This window comes from Oculina patagonica, chromosome 7, assembly GCF_052425735.1.
Source record: "Oculina patagonica isolate OP01 chromosome 7, crgOcupat, whole genome shotgun sequence".
Taxonomy (NCBI): Eukaryota; Metazoa; Cnidaria; class Anthozoa; order Scleractinia; family Oculinidae; genus Oculina; species Oculina patagonica.
In genome coordinates, this window is record NC_135764.1 from 12,530,053 (window position 1) to 12,549,656 (window position 19,604).

General features: G+C 38.9%; 2 protein-coding genes across 2 annotated transcripts; both read right to left on the reverse strand.

Annotated features, from left to right (window-relative positions):
- Positions 1–7,220: 7,220 nt before the first annotated feature.
- LOC144659212 (dromaiocalcin-1-like) lies at positions 7,221–9,885 on the reverse strand. Its single transcript, XM_078519645.1, has 3 exons — positions 9,802–9,885; positions 9,211–9,221; positions 7,221–7,701 (listed from the first exon to the last, which is right to left on the reverse strand). Exons 1-3 carry the CDS (start codon positions 9,883–9,885, stop codon positions 7,221–7,223), a joined length of 576 nt encoding a protein of 191 aa, XP_078375771.1.
- A 4,230-nt stretch (positions 9,886–14,115) lies between these two features.
- LOC144659698 (uncharacterized) lies at positions 14,116–19,396 on the reverse strand. Its single transcript, XM_078520189.1, has 6 exons — positions 19,267–19,396; positions 17,846–18,788; positions 16,238–16,290; positions 15,538–15,606; positions 14,760–14,824; positions 14,116–14,622 (listed from the first exon to the last, which is right to left on the reverse strand). The coding sequence occupies exons 2-6, from the start codon at positions 18,694–18,696 to the stop codon at positions 14,527–14,529; spliced, it is 1,134 nt and encodes a 377-aa protein (XP_078376315.1). The 5' UTR covers positions 18,697–18,788; positions 19,267–19,396; the 3' UTR covers positions 14,116–14,526.
- Positions 19,397–19,604: the final 208 nt, after the last annotated feature.

A 19,604-nucleotide genomic window follows, 5' to 3' on the forward strand; every position in this document is an offset into this window, starting at 1 on the left:
ATTGTACTATAATTTCATTTTGAAGACTGGCTTAAGCTTATGTCTTCGGCGTTTATGTGAAGATTTATAAAAGTGCTAAAGATAGAATCGTACTAAAACTTACCTCACTGAAATTAAAGCCGAACTCGGCGATAAAACAAAATAGATCTTGTAGATTTTGAGGCGATAGTGTCATAGTAATGTCACTCAGTTAGTCGAGGCATGTAATTGTTATTTATATTTGTCATCTGAATGTTAAGCTACTTCAATTTAATAAGAATCGCATCCTTTCATTATTTATACGTGAGGAAGAGTTTGTCAAAATATTGACCATGTGGTCATTTCCGGCCGCAAAGAAATAAATGAGACCATTTCTGAAGTTTAAATTTCTATCTTTCCATGTTGTGTATTGTATTGCCAGACATAGATTTACGTTTCCTTTGCATTTTGTTGTATACAGGTAATTTGTGGGATTAATAGAATGTCTAATTTGTAAACAGGATTTACAGAATTCAGAACTGAGGACTTTCTGAATTACTGGTGAGTTAAACTATGGATTATAACAAGTTCAGGTAGTTATTGATCTCTTCAGCCAATCTCAGCAATTCCCATCCTCCTCTCTACACACATTCACTACCTGAGCCTTTATATTGTGTTCAGGATATCTACTGTTCTTAAATCTACTACGGGACTGCGGACCGCGGTGGCAGGCGATTATAACATTTACTAGCATTTCTTAGAATCGGCTACGGGACTACGGGCCCCAGTGGCAGTCGATTAGCAGACTTTGTATTATTTTCAAATAAAACACTACGGGACTGTGGACCACGGTGGCAGGCGATTATAACAATTAAATCCAATTTTGATCAATGGACTGCATGTCTGCGGACTGCGTTATGAGTGGAATATAACTTAGCGGTAACAACAAAATTTCACTGCCGACTGTGGACCACGGGAGCAGACGAATAATGACGGAATAATAATGACGAATAATGACGGGGTATAAAAATAATGAAATTACAGAGAATTTACGAAATTATTATCGCAGACCACTAAATTTACTCTAACACAGGCAAAAGTGTCTTCAATAGTGTAAAGGTCGGGACAAACTATGCGACAAGTCGCAGTGACAGGTCGCGGCGACAAGTCGCTCCGTGTGTACTGCTTACAACTAAGTCGCTGCAACAAGGTGTTTGTTTGGTGCAGAAACAGCGAATTTGGAAGAGTGGGAATGCAAACTAGTTTCCCATATTCAATATGGCGAAAATACATGACGCGCTCTCATTGGTTAATTCATATTTTGTCGCAGCGACTTGTCGCAGACGTGTACACACGCTGCAACAACGCTGCTATCGCTCATTTTGTCGCTGCTACGTGTCGCACAAATTCAAACCAGTTTGAATTCGTGCGACACGTCGCAGCGACAAAGTTCTGTTGCAGCGGTGACTGTCGCCGCGACGTGTTGCAGCGACGTGTCGCCTAGTGTGTCCCGACCTTAATGGCAGTTTAATTATAATGTGTGGTTCCAAAAATATCCATACCTACCCCAAGGATGGACCCTTCCGACCCCCTGGAACTTTCAGTTTAGCTTCATACTTTCTTTTAAAAAATTGGGCTATTGCGCCCTCCCTCCCCTTCGGAATTTCCATTGACTATCCTTGGGGTGAGTATGGAATTTTCTGGAACCGCACAATGTACCGGTAGGCATTTACTTATAAAGGTAAGCTGCAGATTGATGCAGATTGATACACACTAATCTATTTTTTTAACCTTTTCACATTTTCCTGTTTTCTATGAAATATATAATTATATATTGTTTTTACCGGTTTCACTTGTAATAATAATAATAATAATAATAATAATAATAATAATAATAATAATAATAATAACAATAATAATAATAATAATAATAATAATAATAATAATAATAATAATATCTTCAAGAGGAAAAGATCTCTGATCCAGCCACAGCGGAGGACTTGGAGCGGTTTTACGAAAATTCAACGTCGAAGTAAGCAAGAACGATAGAAACCTGTACTCGAAAACATCGCTTTGTGTCATCAGATTTAGCTTAGCCTGCGTAGCAAGCGTTCCCGTGCGAGCGAAGTGCTGTGTGTCGCGCGCGAGCGAAGATAGATTCTGGCCGCGCGAAAATTTGGGCGAGAGCAAAAAAGGTAAAGGAGCGGGGAGGGGGTGGGGAAGCGAGGAAACGCTTGCAAGCAAACCCCACGATTCTGACAAACGCCCACCGATTTTCCACGGTTGATTTTATTCGTTGATTGACAGCTTGTCAACAAACTAGCCAATTACATTTCCCGGAAATTGTTTTTTTTACTTCCTTCAAAACAAAATCCTACTCGTGAAACCTTGCCAAAGAGGAACTGGGTCGAGTGATGGCGGCGGAATGAACGCTCGCTTCCCCGCCTGCGAAATTTTGAAGCTCATGTAGAAGCGTATGGCACAAAGCATTGTAAAATGGATCGGAAAACGCAGGAATAGATCGTCGGAAAGCTCGGGCGACGACCAAAGAGCGTCGCCGGACTATAAACTGTTCAGAAAGTTCAAACAACGACACCGAGCTCGAAGCGTCAACCGATGAGATAATGACCGCTCTGGATCTTACCGAAGGAATTACTGAAAAACTGCAGCTAATCCTCGCTAAAGTAGAAAAATTAGACAGTATCGAGTCATCTATAAGAAACATCGAGTCCACCTTGGGAGCACTTGAATTAAGGATACAGAAATTGGAAGACTTCGAGACGACAGCCGAAGCTTAACAAACGATGCAGCGACGCAGAAAAACAATGTAAAGAGAAGCTTGAAATCTTTGAAGCCAAATTAGCTAAACATAACAGCATGATAGCAAAGCTCGAGACTAAGGAGCAGGAAATTCACACCAAAATGGAAGAACTTGAGACGAAAGATCTCTACCTTGAAGCGTACTCTAGAAGAGAGGATAATAAATTCACTAACATCCTAGAATTTAGCTCTCCGTCAAGAAAAAGACAGGATACAGAGGAAGTACTCAGAGGTTTTCTCGGAGAGCAATTGGGCTATTTGCAAGCAAGAACCGTGGAGATACAAAGAGTACATCGACTCGGAAAGAAGTATAATGATGGTGAACCCCGGCCGATCGATACTGGCGAGATTTTTGAGGTACAAAGATTGTGAGGACATTCTCTCGCTTGGACGCCATCTCCAGGGCAGCAATTACTAGATGTTCAGAGGTCTGCCCTACGAAATTGTTAAGAGAAGGAAGGATCAGATGGCTACTCTTAAGAGGGCGAAACAACTTTACATCCCGGCGTCTTTCAACAAAGCTCAACCGGACAAGCTTTTTGTCCGTGGAAAACTATGGCCCGTCGGAACCCTTAGACGCAACGGACGATATAGATGAGTAACTGTTTAGCAGCATTTCTGGTAAAACACGTTTATCCCGTGCTTATACTTCTACTTTAAATATATTATATATGTAATTTAGTTTTTTCTAAGCAGGCGGGAAGGGCAAAGCTAGCGAATATCACCTCCCTTTATCAAGCTATAGCTTTTGCTACATCATTCCTCCTAGTGGAGAATCAGTTTCATTAGAACAGCATGTTAATGTTTTTTGTTAGTTATCTGCTTGGAGTTTTCCCTGCTTTCTATGCTTTTTTTATTTGTTTGTACTTAACGTCAGTGAAACTCGATGATCTCGTTTGTAGTAGACATCTAGCAACACCTCTTTTGAAAGGAGAAAATGTTAAAAACAACAACAGCAAAAGGAAAAATAAAACACGGCAAGTGGTGGAGTCGATCCCGGAGTCGAACCCATTAGAAGCGACCGTTCTAAATTTTTTGACATAGTTTCAAATTTTGTAACATATTTTTTGTCCAAATCGCGAAAATAAAACACCGGTAAAATCGCGAAATTATGTACTGTGCTTGCGAAATTAAGTACCAATAAGGTACTCTCCAATAAACCTAAAGATACAAGTCCTCTCTCATCATTGCCGTTCTTATTTACTGCAGACAGTGACCACATGTCCTCTTAGAGGGCTTTTATTAAGTATTCGCTTTTGGGTCTTTGTTCAACGCTTTGTAGACACACCGACGTTGTTTTCGAGGGACCACGAACCCTTAAAACAAGAGTAGTCTCCCATCGATCAATGTTTCGTAGAATTAAGTTTGTGGTTTTGGGGAATCAAGTTCGTTTACGTATCAAAAAATTGAGTTTACTTTTCAAAGATTCGAGTTCTGCAATTAAAGAATCAAGTTTCGTTGTAGTAAAACAAATTTTATTATAAGGAATCAAGGCTTCATAACATCATTCCAGATGTTCACAGAACCCCGTATGAAGCACTGCAATAATGACAAAATGTTTTTAGACCATTCCTTGACTTTCTCAGGCAATACATTGTATTTTATATACTATATACAAGGCTAAAAAGAGTTAAAAATGGTAAAATTAAAACGATAAAACCAAACGTTTTCGGCTGTTTGCCATCAAACAATAATTCCCGTTGGAATATTATGATCGAAGAAGGCATAACTAACGGAAAATACGTTGAGACTGACGACAACACACTAAAAGACCTTAAATCTTTTCAAAATTTTCTGACCCGAAACTTTAAGTCATCTCTGCCCTTGGATAAGATCAAGCCGACATCAAACCAGCCTGCTTTCCTTTATGGGACTGCCAAAACCCATAAATTCCAGAACCCTGAGCAAATTACGAAGGACAATCTGAAACTTCGACCGATTGTCAGCACTTGTGGAACATTTTATTACGAAACAGCTAAATTTCTAGCCTCTTACTTACTCCCTTTCACTGAGAATGAATACAGCATCAAAACTACCACCGATTTCGGTGAGCGTCTAACTAGTAGAACTGTTGATGACGACGAAGTCTTGGTATCATATGATGTGTCCTCTCTCTTCACTGAAGTTCCGCTCGATGAAACCATCGACCACATCATTCATGAAATCTACACAAACAACAAGCTACCACAACTCAGCTCAAAGTTACTCTTTAGACGTCTTCTCTGTAATGTTACCAAGAATATACAGTTTTCAGTTTTAACGACACGCTATATAAACAAATCGATGCATGCGGCATGAGCAACCCACTATCTCCAGTCCTTGCTAACATTTTCATGGCCAAACTAGAAGCTGTTGTAGTCCGACCTTTCAACCCACCATTCTATGATCGATATGTTGATGATTGTTTCTCTAATAACTCTAATAAGAAAAAGGGCAAGCCTGATGCTCTATCGCTACCACCCTAACATTGTTTTCACTGTCGAAGAAAACCCCGACCACTTTCTTGATACTGCCTTTAGTTACGCCAACAAGTTCAATTGCAGCGTCTTTAAGAAACCGGGGAAATTACCAACACATTGGAAATCTGAGGTCCCTACCAAGTGGAAAAGGAATTGCATCACTGGCGCACTCCATAGAGCCAAACGAATCTCCACCGATTTTGAGAAGGACATTAAAACTTTAGAAACTTCTTTCATCAAAGCAGGTTATCCGAAACGTTTTATCTCGCATACAATCAACAACTTCCTAACCGACTCATCACAAGACGACAACATCATTCCAGATTTTCTCCTCGAAGAACGTAAGAAAGTTTTCATCAAGCTCCCGTTTTACGGCAAAAACTATAAACTTAGTAAAACGTTGTTTACAAAGGAGATTGTTCTTGTGGCGTTGACTACATTGGCGAGACTGTGCGAAACTTAGAAGTGCGAATTGCGGAACATTCAAATCCTGCTCACACCTCTGAACCTGCAAAACACCTGCGGGAAAACCCATCGCATTCTTTCACCTGGCGTGTTCTCTCTTCAGCACAGACATTCCACAAGCGTGGAATCGTTGAGGGTCTAATGATCCAACAATTCCGCCCCAGTTTGAACAAACAAGTCATTTCTTATGTCAGTAAACTTTTCCAAACGGGAATTACATAAGATATAAATGCATGCGTGCGGACGGTCTTTTCAACCCTGATGATGGCAAACAGCCGAAAACGTTTGGTTTTATCATTTTAATTTTTCCATTTTTAACTCTTTTTAGCCTTGTATATAGTATATATTTTATAAAGCGAACATTATGGACATCACATTGTATTTTATTGTCTCAAATTTGTGCTCACGTGACTTGGCGCTTCCATAGCAACCATAGTTCTTTAATATGTATTCTATGATATCTTTGATCTTACATCAGAGTTAAGTGATCACAAGAATAAGGGTGTAAAGTGTAATTGCGTGACTTTTCCCCTTAAAATGTGAAATGGCAATACTTCATTTTTTTCGTCAATGCTTTGATATTTTCGACAATCATAAAAAAAATCTACAAGAATAGAGAGCTACTACAGAAATAAACATATAAAGGAATTATTTACAAGATCCTTTCGCAATCAGAGCTTTTCCCGCAGTTTTACAAGTGATAAACGTGTTTACATTGGAATTTCGCCCTGGGCGGGGTCGGGTTGGTACTCCCTATAATGGCCTATACGGGAAGGATCCGCCGCAAGGGGTACCTCTTTCAGGCTTTAGGTATATGAAAGGGTAGGCATTTCACAAGTTTAGGTATACGAAAGGTCACGAAAATCTGTCATTTGGGTTTTTAAAAGGGCCTATAATTAAAATATTTCGAACAGATGCAAATTATGGGTGTAGTATTTTAATTTATCATGCGCTACATGAAATTACAAGAAAACGTCGTGTTCTAAGGGCCTGTTTACATGATTCCGGAATGACTTTCATTCCGGAACGCAACTCGTTCCAGAAAGATTTTTTTTTTTTCTTGGTTTTTTGTTGGGTGTTTTCCGCGCGAGAAAAAAAAAGGGGGTTTTTCTTATTTTTTTTTCCCTTTTTTTTTTTTTTTTTTGGAAAAATTTTTTTTTTTTTTAAATTCGGGGTTTTTTTTCTTTGGTTTTAAAACAAAAAATTTAAAAAAAATTTTTAAAAAAAAAAAAAAAATTTTTTTTATAAAAAAAAAAAAAAAAAAAAAATAAGGGATGGAAAGAAAAAACCTAAGTCTATGCCATGTCTTTCAGGTATATGAAAGGGGCCCTTTTTTCAGTAAAAGGTATAAGAAAGGGGTACAATTTGATGTCAAGATGGTATATGAAAGGGTAGAGGTGAGAGCTCGGGGCGGAGCCTCCCCGTATATAACTTTTTTGAGTACCCCGGAAAATTTTCCCGAAGAAAGAGTGTTTTAATTCTACTTTTTGCAGATTTAATTTGTTTCCACTGGTATGGTTAGTTTTGTTTCTTTTCGCAGACAAAAGTGTTCAACCTTGTACAGCTTCGGTCGTTCCATTCATGGCTCCACTGTACTCTAAAATATTTACCATTTAATGCAATTACACATTCAGCACTGTCTCGGGTAGGTTGGTCTGGACCCCACTTGTGATAAGTAAGAACGGAACCGTCGACCCATGCCCATGTTTCGGAACCGGTGTTACCGACTGAAACAAGCCCAATCCAGATTTTATAGTTGTCGGGCAGAACATGGCCATGGTTGTAAAGAAATTCATATTCCTCAGCGGAGTTCAAGATGGCGAGGGTTGCGTTAAGCTCTTCGCATGTCGTTGCTGCCTCTGCCCAGGGTAATTTTTGTATGAAATACTTGTAGCATGAAGACTGAAATGCTGTCCATCCTTCGTCCTCGCCACATGGCATGCCGACTGCAAAATGTAATGATGCGTTTTTGTTATAGCAAACTAATGCATATTTCATCCTAAGTAAGAGATTTGTTTTATAACGTTATTGAGTGTTTGCTTTTCTTTTTTCGACTAAAAGTTTCTTTTTCTTCTTTTTTTACAACACATTAACATAACTAAAAACATACAGCCAAGTTATAAAACAATAAACGTACAATAAAAGAAGGATGCTTGAAGGCAAGTGAGGCGTGGTGGTCTAATGGTTAGTGCGCTCGATTCCGAGTCCAACGGCCTGGGTTCGAGGCCTGCCCGGGGCGTTGCGTTGTGTTCTTGGGCAAAACACTGTTAAAACTCTCACAGTGCCTCTCTTCTCCACACTGGTGTATAAATGGGTACCAGCGAGTTTACTGCTGGGAGGTTACCCTGCAATCGACTAGGATCCTATCCAGGGGGGAGTAGTAATACTCCTAGTCGCTTAATGCTACAGGGATAAGCTCCTGCAGTATGGGTCACTTGGCTCGGACACAGACTTTGCTTGAAGGCAAACACTAATCCAACACAATATTTTGGATGTTACAAGCTTGTCTCTTTTCCTGGCAATATAGAGCTCAGTAAAATAAACGCTCTTTGTTTTGGCAATGAATCCATTTGACGTCGCGCACGACCCTTCTTCGTTAATAAATTTATCACCCAAATTTCTTGACGGGGTGTTATCTGGTAAAGCTTTAATTAGCTAAAGTTTGAACATCAATTCCTCTAAAACTTATCAAGGATACTAAGGGATGATGGAATTACATCATGATTGTCGATTTAATGAGAGTTGACCGTTGACACAAAATTGCAGGTTTTGAGGTTTCCGAAGACCTTCCGAGTCAATGTTTACAACAACGAGTGCTATATTTAAAACTGTGAATCTAATTATAATAATTCGCTATGTTCCAGCACACGGGACACAAAGCTGAGAACAACAATGTATAATTACCTGACGAGATCTTAAAGAAAAAATTCTCATGAATATTTCGTTTGTTGTTGGCTCAGTCGTCGCAGTTCGTGCATACTCTTTAAATAAATACATACATAACGATTGCAATGGTAGTGCGCGACTTTAAGAAAGTTTTAACTTTCAAGCATTTTCGAGAAAAATGATAAGAGTAAAATCATCCTGGACGCCAAATTATTATATCCCCCCCCTCCCCCCCCCCCCAAAAAAAAAGAATCAGACTGTTTCTTTTGTTCCCCAACGTAGATTTCAGTTGTCCAGAAGCCTGAACAAGACACGTTTCCAAAATTCAGAAGAATCCTTGCAGAATACACATCAAGGCGCAACGAGTCCCCATGAAAGCCTTGGAGCGTCTAAAGTACAGCGTTTTAGACAGCAATGTGGCGATTGAATATTCAGATGTAGTCAGAATAGTTAGTACAGTCAACTCTCTCTAAGACGGACATCCTCGGGACCAGCCCCAACTGTCCGTCTTAGCGAGGTGTCCGCCTTATAGAGAGTCGAGTTAACGTGACACCAGAAATTTTGAGACGATAAAGCTAAATAGCTATGCACAACGAATACACGTATGTTTTTAGTCACTTACGTTAGCAAAACCTATAAAGTGGAACAAGAATAATATCAGAAATTCAACTTGTTTATTAATAACAAACGGTAATACTGTAAGTAGAAAACTAAATCTTGGTGCCCATATAGAATTAGTTTAAGCAGAGAAGTAATGCGTTTTAGCGGATTGTTTTTGGTAAGTTTGGTATTCTAAAGGCGCTGACCTACTATGCTATATGTCGATAACAAGTTTTGAGGTATTATTTACTAAAAAATAACTTTTTGTGCGTGTCCGTTGGCGGTTTCAAGGTATCCGTTGTCCGTCTTAGAGAGGTGTCCATTAAGAGAGAGTTGACAGTATTGAAAATACAGTCGAACCTCTTCTTAAGGACACTTCTCTTTTACGGACAATCTCCGTTGTCCCGACAAAATTCTCACATATTTTCTTCAGCTTGACTTTGGGTTTTCTATCTTCTCGATAGAAACTAAAACATTGGAGTAAACGGAGAAATAAACCGGGGATAAAGTCGTAAATATCTATGCTAATTTAGACCGGTTATCCAAACCTTCTTTACGGTTATGATTTTCTTTGTTTTAACTTAAATAATTATTAATCTGTTTGAGAACTTACCGTCACAATTTTTGCCAGTGTGACCCTCAGTGCAGTTGCAGATGTAGTCATTCGTTTCATAAAGCGCTTGGCACGTCGCCTCATGTTGGCATGGAAAGCTTTCACAAGGACTCTGTTAGGCATAAAAAAATAACTAAACATACGCTTCTTTCTAGATGTTTCTTCTAACAAATACTGGCTGAAAGTAACAAAACTGTTTGGTTTTCCAAATCAATTATTAAAAGGAGCAATGCAACGGTGTATTAAGTCATTTTTTGATTTCTTTCAAATCGAAGGAAACCTCCAAAATAATAATAGTTTTCTATCATAGAAAAACAAAAAAGCAGTGATAAAAAAGGCGAAAAGAACTTAGATTGGTTCTGACTTATAAAGATAAGAAAAAATTTCTAACGATAAATTTGAAAAAAAAAAAACTTGCCAAGTTATTCTAAATGTGTTGTCCGTGAATAAGCTCCTTTAAGGCATTAATAAACAAAATATCAAAATATCAAATTTTCACAAATGGAATTATGAGAGTTTCAAACAAGTAACTTGTATGATATTAAGAATGAATAAAGAATCCAAGACTCACATTTTAAACACTCTTGACAATTAAGATTTAAGATTATGGTAGCTATTTAAAAGTTTAAAGCCACAGTACTTACAACGATACTGTAATGATGAAATATCTGACTTTGTTTGAAGTTTTCCGAATAGTTATATTTGTCAGAAGAAAGTAGCTGACACAGGACATCTCCATCTTGCGTTGGGTTGACAGCAATGTTGATCGAAAAGCATCGGTGATTTTTGACGCATCGTAACAAACAATGGTTTTCGCTTGAAACGTATGCCTCATCGATGCTTGAAACGTTGAGTGCGTGAAAGAAATGGTCTTTGAAAGAGAGCGTACTGCAGCTTTGAATCTGTACCACGATGAAGAGAATTTTCTTTGGCGAGGATCGCTTGGTGGCTAAGAAAAATGATACTGGCAAGAAAAGGAAAGGCTTTCGCCATCTTTCTTTTTCTCGATCGATTTCTTCTAACATATAACAGTGCATACTCAAAGTCAAGGTGAACTTGTTAACAAGCTTTAACTGATTAAATTTTGATATATTTATATTAAAAAACTATAGAAAGACAATTTATTAAAACTACAAACAAAGACTACGTGGAAAAATGCAAAGACCACATACCTTCAAACATATAAGCAGTGCATATTCAAAGAAAAGGTGAATTAGTTAGCCAGCTTTAACTGATTTAATTTTAATATATTTATATTAAACAGCTATAGAAAGAAAATTTATTATAACTGCAAATAAAGACGCATGTGGAAAAATGCATGGATCTCAAAGCTTTGTTATTGTTACAAACACATTCATACAAAGTGGTGTACTTGTAAAGGATTATCGATTAAAATAAACAGCCCTTGTGTTAAAATCCTAATTGTTGTAGCAGAAGGAGCTAATACTACATAATCGATCTGTCTGTTGTTTTAAAACCGCTTTCTAGAATCGCCCAAAACTTATTCCTCACAAGGCTTTGTTAGCAACAGAAGCAAAAGTTGGATGATTGTGGCATTTCTTGATGATGTCATATATACTAGTTATGCAACACTTTCTCGTGGTATACTATGGAATATCCCACGAGTCACTTGTATTTTCTCGGTATACACACGAGCCTTTAGGCGAGTGTGTATGCCAAGAAAATACAAGTGACAAGTTGGATATTCCATAGTATACCACGAGAAAGTGTTGTGTAACTATTTTATACCATGCCATAGAAAATACGCTTACTAAATTTCGTCGAGAATACAGTCGCAGCGCACTATGGGAAGGTTGGGTTGAATACCGTCGAATATACAACGGCTTTCCTGTATTCTGATTGGCTGTATTTTCTATGGCATGGTATAAAGAACAATATGGCCTACAAGAAAATATTTTTTTCGCACCCCCTCCCCCCCCCCCCCCAATTTGCTTTTTTCTAGCGTAACAATGGCGTTAGTGGTTAGTGGTTTAGCGTTAGTGGTTTACAATAAAAATAAAAATAAATTTTATGTGCAAAACAGGTTTCGAAACATAAAAAAGTTACACATTTTTCTGCATACATTATCAAACTATTTATTTTGTTTTGTTCCCATTCTTTACTCTTTTGGAAAGTATTATTTAAGGTGCGTGGGGGTGTGACGGGCAGGAATATTCATCCAATGGTGGACAAACTTTATCACAATATCCTTTATGCATGTTTACTTTGGAGTGGCTAATATTATCACGAAGCCCCGCTTTCGAAATACAAATTGTAAATTTTATCATGAACGAATTCATAGGGCGGCAAAGATGATAAGAATACCCACGTGAAAAACTGCATGAAGGTGGCAGAGGTTTAAGAAAAAATAACGTAAAGGAGGCTTTGTGGTGAATTTTGAGAACAAGAGAGTATCATACATAAGGCTTTTTATGATATGCCAAATTTGTGCTGATATTCCCATAAGAGCTAAGTTTGTTCAACATAAACTTTGTGACATCATAAGAAAGAAATAAAAAAATCTATATTTTAGAGAGGAAGCCACATCAGCTCCTCGCTGGTTTTCATGCGGGTCCTCTATCCAGGTTAAATTGGAATTTGGAAATGTTGGTTTTTCAGGAGAGAGGAAGACCGGAGAATCCGGAGAAAAACCCTCAAAGCAAGAACGAGAACCAACAACAAACTCAACCCACATGTGACCCCGGGTCCGGGAATCGAACCCAGGCCACATTGCAGTGAGGCGAGCGCACTCACTACATTCGCCACCACGAGCGCTTTTACCACTTGCGCCATCCTTGCTCCCCTATAAGTAGTTGCATGTGATCTGTAAAAAAATTAATATGTATTTATATCGGTAACCAAGGTCGAGATGACAGATGTATCCGCTTGCGCGCGCATAGTATTTCACATTCCCTGGTGTCCAGATTGCGTCAGTGTCATTTGATCTCTCTCCTTTTATTTGCAGAGGCTCCTTTAGTGGGGAAAGGCGAAAAAATACGGGGGGGGGGAAGGCGAAAACACGAAAAGTGAAAAATAGGGGCAGCGCGGGGGACGGCGGGAAGGGCGAAGAAACCTCTCCTCGTTGCTCTCCCCATTTCCCAGCCCGTGCGAAACACGAAAGAGACCTCTGCGGTGAGAGTCATTTGATCACGTTTTCGCGACTTCGTTTCCACGTTTGTATTTGATATACCTATCAATCTGGTGTTCTTCTTTGCCAAATCCGGACCAACCACTCGGACAGTGTAATCGAACGTATCTCTAGGTATTCTGATTTTTTCTTTCCACCAATCTTCAACAAAATTTCTGTGTAAAAGGGATTTAAACCAGAATTGGCGCATTGTCTTTTGAAGCAAAATCAATTGCTTTCGCCTCGACTTCTTGAAGTACAGCTGTACGGCAAAAGTAAGAGCCGCTGAAATACTGTGACCTGAGTTCGCAGCTCAAAACTAATAAAATAAAACGCGAGGACTACAAGAGCCACAGCTTTTCTTTTTCTTTGGCCGCCAATTTGATTTGATCGTTATCGTGATTGATGACAGAATTACCTCGGTTATTTAAGCCAGTATAAACAATGTACAAATGTACCAAAGTTTAGTCAGTTAACGTTAACCACGGTAAATGCTCAAGTGTAAACACAGCATAAGTGAGCTTTAAAAAGCAAGGGAAAAGACCTGCACTTCGCAAAGGTGGTCGTGGTCGCTCTCGCTAGAAGTGACGATTCAAACAGGGCTTGCCGTAACCAGATTGGTTTGCTTAGGAAAGTGTTTGCAAGGAGAGCTTTTTCTGTAGTCTTATGAGTCATGCTAAAGCACTATAATTCCGAATTTCTGTTCTTTTATATTGTAGCTCCCAGTTGTAATCTTTCCAATCTAAATATTTGTAAGAAAAGCTAGTATACAGGTGAATGTTTTTTAAATTTGCTCAAAAATTTACAACTGTACTATACAAAACTTAACGACCATACCTTAATTACAACACTTGCTTACAGCTTTCAAGAACAAACGTAAAATAAAAATAACAACACATTTTTTTTAAATTTTGACATGGAATTTCGAGGACCTAAAATGAAATTTTAACTTTCTAGATATTCATGGTATGCAACATATGCAGGTGTATGCTATTTTGCGCAACTGAAAGAACTTTTTAATTTGTTGACAGCCTAACCGCTAGCACTCAGACAACGAACACTGCTTCAAAGCGTTCGACATCTCACACAGACGGGACGCTTCGTCACATCACCTTTCTAAGATTGGTAGCACTACTGGGTTGGCGTGCAATTCTTGAGTTTGGTCTTTCAGTTTTTGTAATACCATTAAAGATGAATTTCAGTCCGTACTGCGCAATCTCGGCTGCAATGTTTATGTGAGCCCACACGAAGGGAATGTTTACAAGCAAAACTAAAAATTCCGCGACAAACTTACCTTTTTCTTCATTATTAACGCCAGATATCCTTGCAGAACAAATAATAACGAGTAGAAGAACCTTGACGCTTTTTCAAACCGACGTTTTAGCTCATCGGAACTTCTTGAACGAAACGAACTGTAATGGCGGACTAAAAAACGTCATGTATGCTGTCACCGAAGTGTAACGTTTCAACGAATTCAAAACAAAAACGTAAACAAAGCCCGAGTCTGCGCAGTACGGACTGGAAATCATCTTTAAGGGCCAGTAGGAACGGTGAAAAACAAAACTCAGTGATGACTAATTGTGTTTCCTTGTCGCTCATTAGGACTGTCTGGCCTTAGGGCGGTTGATCGTCAGTTGTGCAAGTCCATTGCCGGCACAACTGTCGGTGAAGTCGGTTAAACGGCCACTTGATTCCTAAAAAAAATACCAAAACAGTTACATTAGTCTTAACTGAAATAAAAGGAATCGAAAGTTAAGGCACACTTATGGACACAGAACGAACGAACGAAATTGTAATTATCTGTAACTCTATAAATACATGTAATACTCACCAAAGGAAAAATTATGGATTTACTTTCTGGTGGATTGTCGATTGTTTTTCTTAGGTTTAATGCAACTAAAACGATACAAAAAATATCGAATTGATTAGAAACATCAAAATGAAACTCGTACACAACATCTTCAGGAATAAACTGTCAAAAAGATTAACTCTTTCAGAGGTGTTGAAGTCACTTTCACAAGCTGATTTATATAATATAGCTTATCAAACATATCGGCTATGTTAAGATTACCCTATGGAATTATTAGTAAATGAACCCCTTCAGGCGGCCGATATATACATTGGAGGATAATGTCCGAGGCTGAACTGTCGTCCAAAAAAATGAACAGTTGCCGAGAAGCTAACTAAAGCTGTGGAAGGGCAACTGTGAAATTTTGCGGACAATCTTTCAGCCAAGGGAATTATAGTATTTTTAAGGATGAATAGAAGATTTGAACTCGGGGCGTCAAAACGAATACGGACTTGTGCCAATTTTACAAGCTGCAATAACATGTTGAATTAATGCAAGTCTCCTGAAAAACGGCTTTAGCCGTCGGTCGATGACTCAAATATTCGAGTTAAAACTTCAATAAACCGGTCACAAAAGAAGCGAAGCACAAAACTGGTTCTAAGGTGTAGAAAAAAAGGTTGCAAATGGTTAAGATCGAGTTTGGTTAAACTTCATTGGTCGAGAAGTCTGTTTTTTTATCCTGCTTGGTTAATAAATCATGTTTATTTGAAAGTACCCTAAACTTAAGTTAAAGCAATTAATACAAAAAAATTATTCTTACCAACAACAAATTCTTGTTCACTTATCAAACCTGCCACCACTAGCTCGCTCGCCACGGCCTCAGGAGTATCTGGTAAAGATCAACATAAGAATGCCATTGGATGGCAGGAAAATAGAACTGATTAGAAAGATTGTTTCTAAAAAGCATTTGGTTCCTTCTGGAGAAATGACAACTTGCCTTCTGTAATATTCATAATAATTCAACAGGAATGGATCCAATGAAAATGCATGTGGGGAGGAGGGTTGCGTGACGACACTAAAAACGGCTGCGAGGGAGACAAGTCATACGAATGCCGGCACTGTAAATATCAGAATAGGCATTCTGTAATATTGATATAGAATGGGATCATAGATTACAATTTTGATTACCATTACTATGGGATTGATTGTTCACTATTTTTAAGCTTAAAAACAAGTGACAATAGAAAGCAAGGGACCGCGGACGAAAATGCTGCTAATGTACGTAGGAGCTGGCGACAGCTCTAATCAGCCAAAAATAAAAATACAGAGACTTTCAGTTTGGACTCTATCATGTCGTTGTCCCGTTAAGGTTTTTTCATTTCTACGTAGTGTAAGCCTTGCTTATTTTGTCCCTGTCTTTTTACAAGTCCGTTCGGCGAGTCTGTAAATACCTGAAAAGATCGGACGCGAATATTGAAACTATCACTTATAAAGAGAATCTCATCGGGAGTCTGGCTTACCTTTACCAGGAATAAAATAAAACCTGATGTAATCGAATACTTTCTTGGTATTTCTGTTGAAATATAAACGAAAATTTCAACATACAACTTAGCCACCCAATAATATGCTACGGAAATAAGATGACATCTTACTGACCTCCCATTCCCTCCCTCTCCCCTATCACAAATCTCTACTGAGCAAGTTTGGAAAAAAATGAAAATATCCCTAACACCTTTCAGGGGCGGATACAGGGGGGTGGATAGGGGGGATATCCACCCCCCCATTTTTCAGTAAAAAAAAATTCGAAATGTCACTTTATTTGAAATAGAAAATAAAGAAAGAAAGAAAAATTAGCTCTCGCTCATGTCTGGTTGTTGTTACGCCACGTTTCGCCGTCTGCCGCCACTTAGGGTTAGGGTTAGGGTTAGGGTTAAGGTTAGGGTTAGGGTTAGGGTTAGGGTTAGGGTTAGGCCCTAATGGTCTGCCATCCACCCCCCCCCCCCCCGCCCCTTTTGAAATCCTGGATCCGCCCCTGCCTTTATCTATAGCATTTGCGTTCGAGACATATAAACGGCGAAGCAGTTGTTTTCACAGCAATGTAAGTTTCGTCGATTAGTACAGCTCTTATCTATAGGCATAGTAAACGTTGTTTCGGTAACTCCAACGCCTGTTTGCTTTAAAATATACAACATTTCAAGCAGTCCAGGGCTAATTGTATGAAAGGTACGGCTGTTGTTTTCTTTGTTTTATGTTTGTTAACACTCGGACGTACAAGCAAATTCATACCCCCACTTTCGTACAAGGGGGGGGGGGGGGGGGTGGATGGAACCCCTCCCCGGAGTTTTTGTTCTATTAAGGCACAGCGAAATTATTTTGCTCTGAGTTGAAAGCGAGCTTGGATCCGCCAGCTTGGATTTCACCATTGTCTTAGAAAGTCGCAAAAATAACGGACATTGATGCAAAATCAAGCCAGAATGCTTTCAGAATGTAAAAATAAACAAACCGTTCAATTCTTTTTCAAAAAAATGAAAAAATAAAGAAAAATGTTAAAAATGACGATTTTTGGCCAGACCTGCTTGTAAATATGACGTTGCCATGGCAACGTCAATTATCATGGGCAAATTGGTGACATATCAAAATTTTCGCGAGGGATGAATGAACAACTACTAAAAGTTTCAGCACTGTAGAATGAATCCTCTTTTCAAAATTCAGAATCCCACCCCCTCCTTGTACGTCTGAGGGTTAATTTTATTGCTTTTCGTGATCAAATCCAAAAGTAAGCACTTGTACATACATATATGTACACGTATATAGTGCAACCCTGAGGCACATAATATAATTATGTTTATTAGCGAACTGGACTCACTACGCTCAGGTATGTGCACTTTGCTCATCTCCAGACTGAGGTAACACACCAGCCTAGCAGTGGACAGCTGTTTCGTCCTCTTCGTTGCAGAAATTGAGGCAATTAGTCACTGGGTAATGGTAGACTTTTAAAAGTCGTTTACATTTGTTTTCCTTTTTGGTTGGGCCACTGCCTACCTCATATAAGCTCAAAGAGACTTAGAGAGGTCGTTTGGCTTGGAATCAGTCTACGTAAATGGGGACACACTGAATTACGTACTCACATCAAAAGTAGAGTGACATCCAAGTTAATTTGTGGAGTGACTCCTGGATCACAGACAGAATTAACGTATTCTGCTCCAAAATCAACGTAAGGCCAGATAAATGTGTCATTCTTGTTGGTTGAGCCAGCCAATTGCATCACATCGTAAATAAAACAATTCAGATGATAGACATTAGCGACAACCTCTCTGCGACCATCTTTCTTCCACCAACACCTGAAATCTTGCATTGGTTTAACCCCGAAACACTTCTGAACCGCCGGAAGGGAGTGTAGTTCTTTAAGACACACGCTGCACTCCGCCAACGCGTTCGCAGAATTATCCATGGCCACACTCTCTAGTATCGTTCCCATAACACGAACAACCATAGCTAGAATGCGATCCGATGTTTTCAGGTCCTCATTGCTAAAGGCTTCTGTTGCTTTTTTAAGGGCATCTTCAAATCTTCTTTTGGCGTCAGAAAGGGCTTCTTCTGCTGAGTCGTCCAAATCGCTTGGTCCTAAGTTATTCAGTCCCTTAACAAGGGAAATTATTTCTGAACAAACTCCTTCTGACTGAAAGCCCTCCAAATTATCTTTGCTCGTTCTAGTCGTTTTTGACAAAACCTGATGCAAAATAATGATCCCTTCTTTTAGGAAGCTTATACTTGCAAGAAGATCTTTTTTCGCCAATTTATCTACATTCCCCTTTATGTTGTCGAGTTTTCGATCAAGAAAGCTGCAACATTTGTCAGAATGCGTTATATCTTGTTCTTTAAGTGCATCTACTGTCTTGTCGGTCTTGTGTCTGGAGCGTTTTCTACTGCCAAGAAAGCCAACGGTCGCTTTAAACAAAGCAGTGATTCTCGAAGCCATACTTATTCTATTTACGGAAGATTCAGAGACTGTCGATCTGTTGTGTTTTGCGAACCAGCGATTAGGAAGTGTCCTGAACTTTGTCAAACAAACTGAAAGAAACGAAATTACATGTCGTCATTTGGTACCTAATGAAACATTTGCTAGTGATAACATAATCTTACGATTGGCTGAAATCAACGGAGGGTGGAGACAGCTGTAGTTTGAAACAGCTATTTAAAAATTTAACTGTTTTCCAATAATTTGTGCCGAAATTTTCCTTGCGGACTTAACAGTCAAACATGTGAAAAACTTACATTGATGTAGCATACGAAATGAGAGTTTGCCGTGACGGTCAAGAATAAATTGTTTATGAGTTTAAAGTTCTGGCAAAGATGAAAATAATTTTAATTATTTTCACATTTAAAAATGTGGAAGACCGCGGACAACTGGGTTCTCTTGCGATTTTAAGTTCACCGACTACCAATTCAAGTATTCGTCTGGTTGACTTCATATTGAAGTCTTTGTTTGATTTCTAACAGAATGTTCGATCTGGGTACAAAACTACAATTCCGTTTAAAAGTATCTTACCTTTTGACAGCTAGCTTAGTTCTCGCCAAGTAGACTCGGGCTCACGCTGCGAAAAATTGTGCATTTTGTTGCGATCCTTTCAATAGTATTTATCGAACAACACTGAAATTTCACACTTGGCTCACGACAGACGCAGTCGACATTTGTAATAAATATTAAACTGAAAGTTTACATTTACCAAACATATACAATGATGTCGAATGTTTGCTTCCGTCTGCACTTTCACTTTTGAAAGGGGAATCCCCGACTCTTAGACTGGTTTGTATAACAATAGTTGTTTTTTGCTGCAGCAGTTTTGTAAACAATGAAGTAATTACAACTCACCCGTCACAACAACG

Bases quoted from the DNA above. Each gene is read 5' to 3' on its own strand.
- LOC144659698 (XM_078520189.1), bottom strand. From the start codon at position 18,696: ATGGCTTCGAGAATCACTGCTTTGTTTAAAGCGACCGTTGGCTTTCTT. The intron at 15,607-16,237 runs GTAAGCCAGACT...GATCTTTACCAG, and splicing joins TTATTTTATTCCTGGTAAAG to ATACTCCTGAGGCCGTGGCG. The intron at 14,623-14,759 runs GTGAGTATTACA...TATTTTTTTTAG, and splicing joins AATCCATAATTTTTCCTTTG to GAATCAAGTGGCCGTTTAAC.
- LOC144659212 (XM_078519645.1), bottom strand. From the start codon at position 9,885: ATGAGGCGACGTGCCAAGCGCTTTATGAAACGAATGACTACATCTGCA.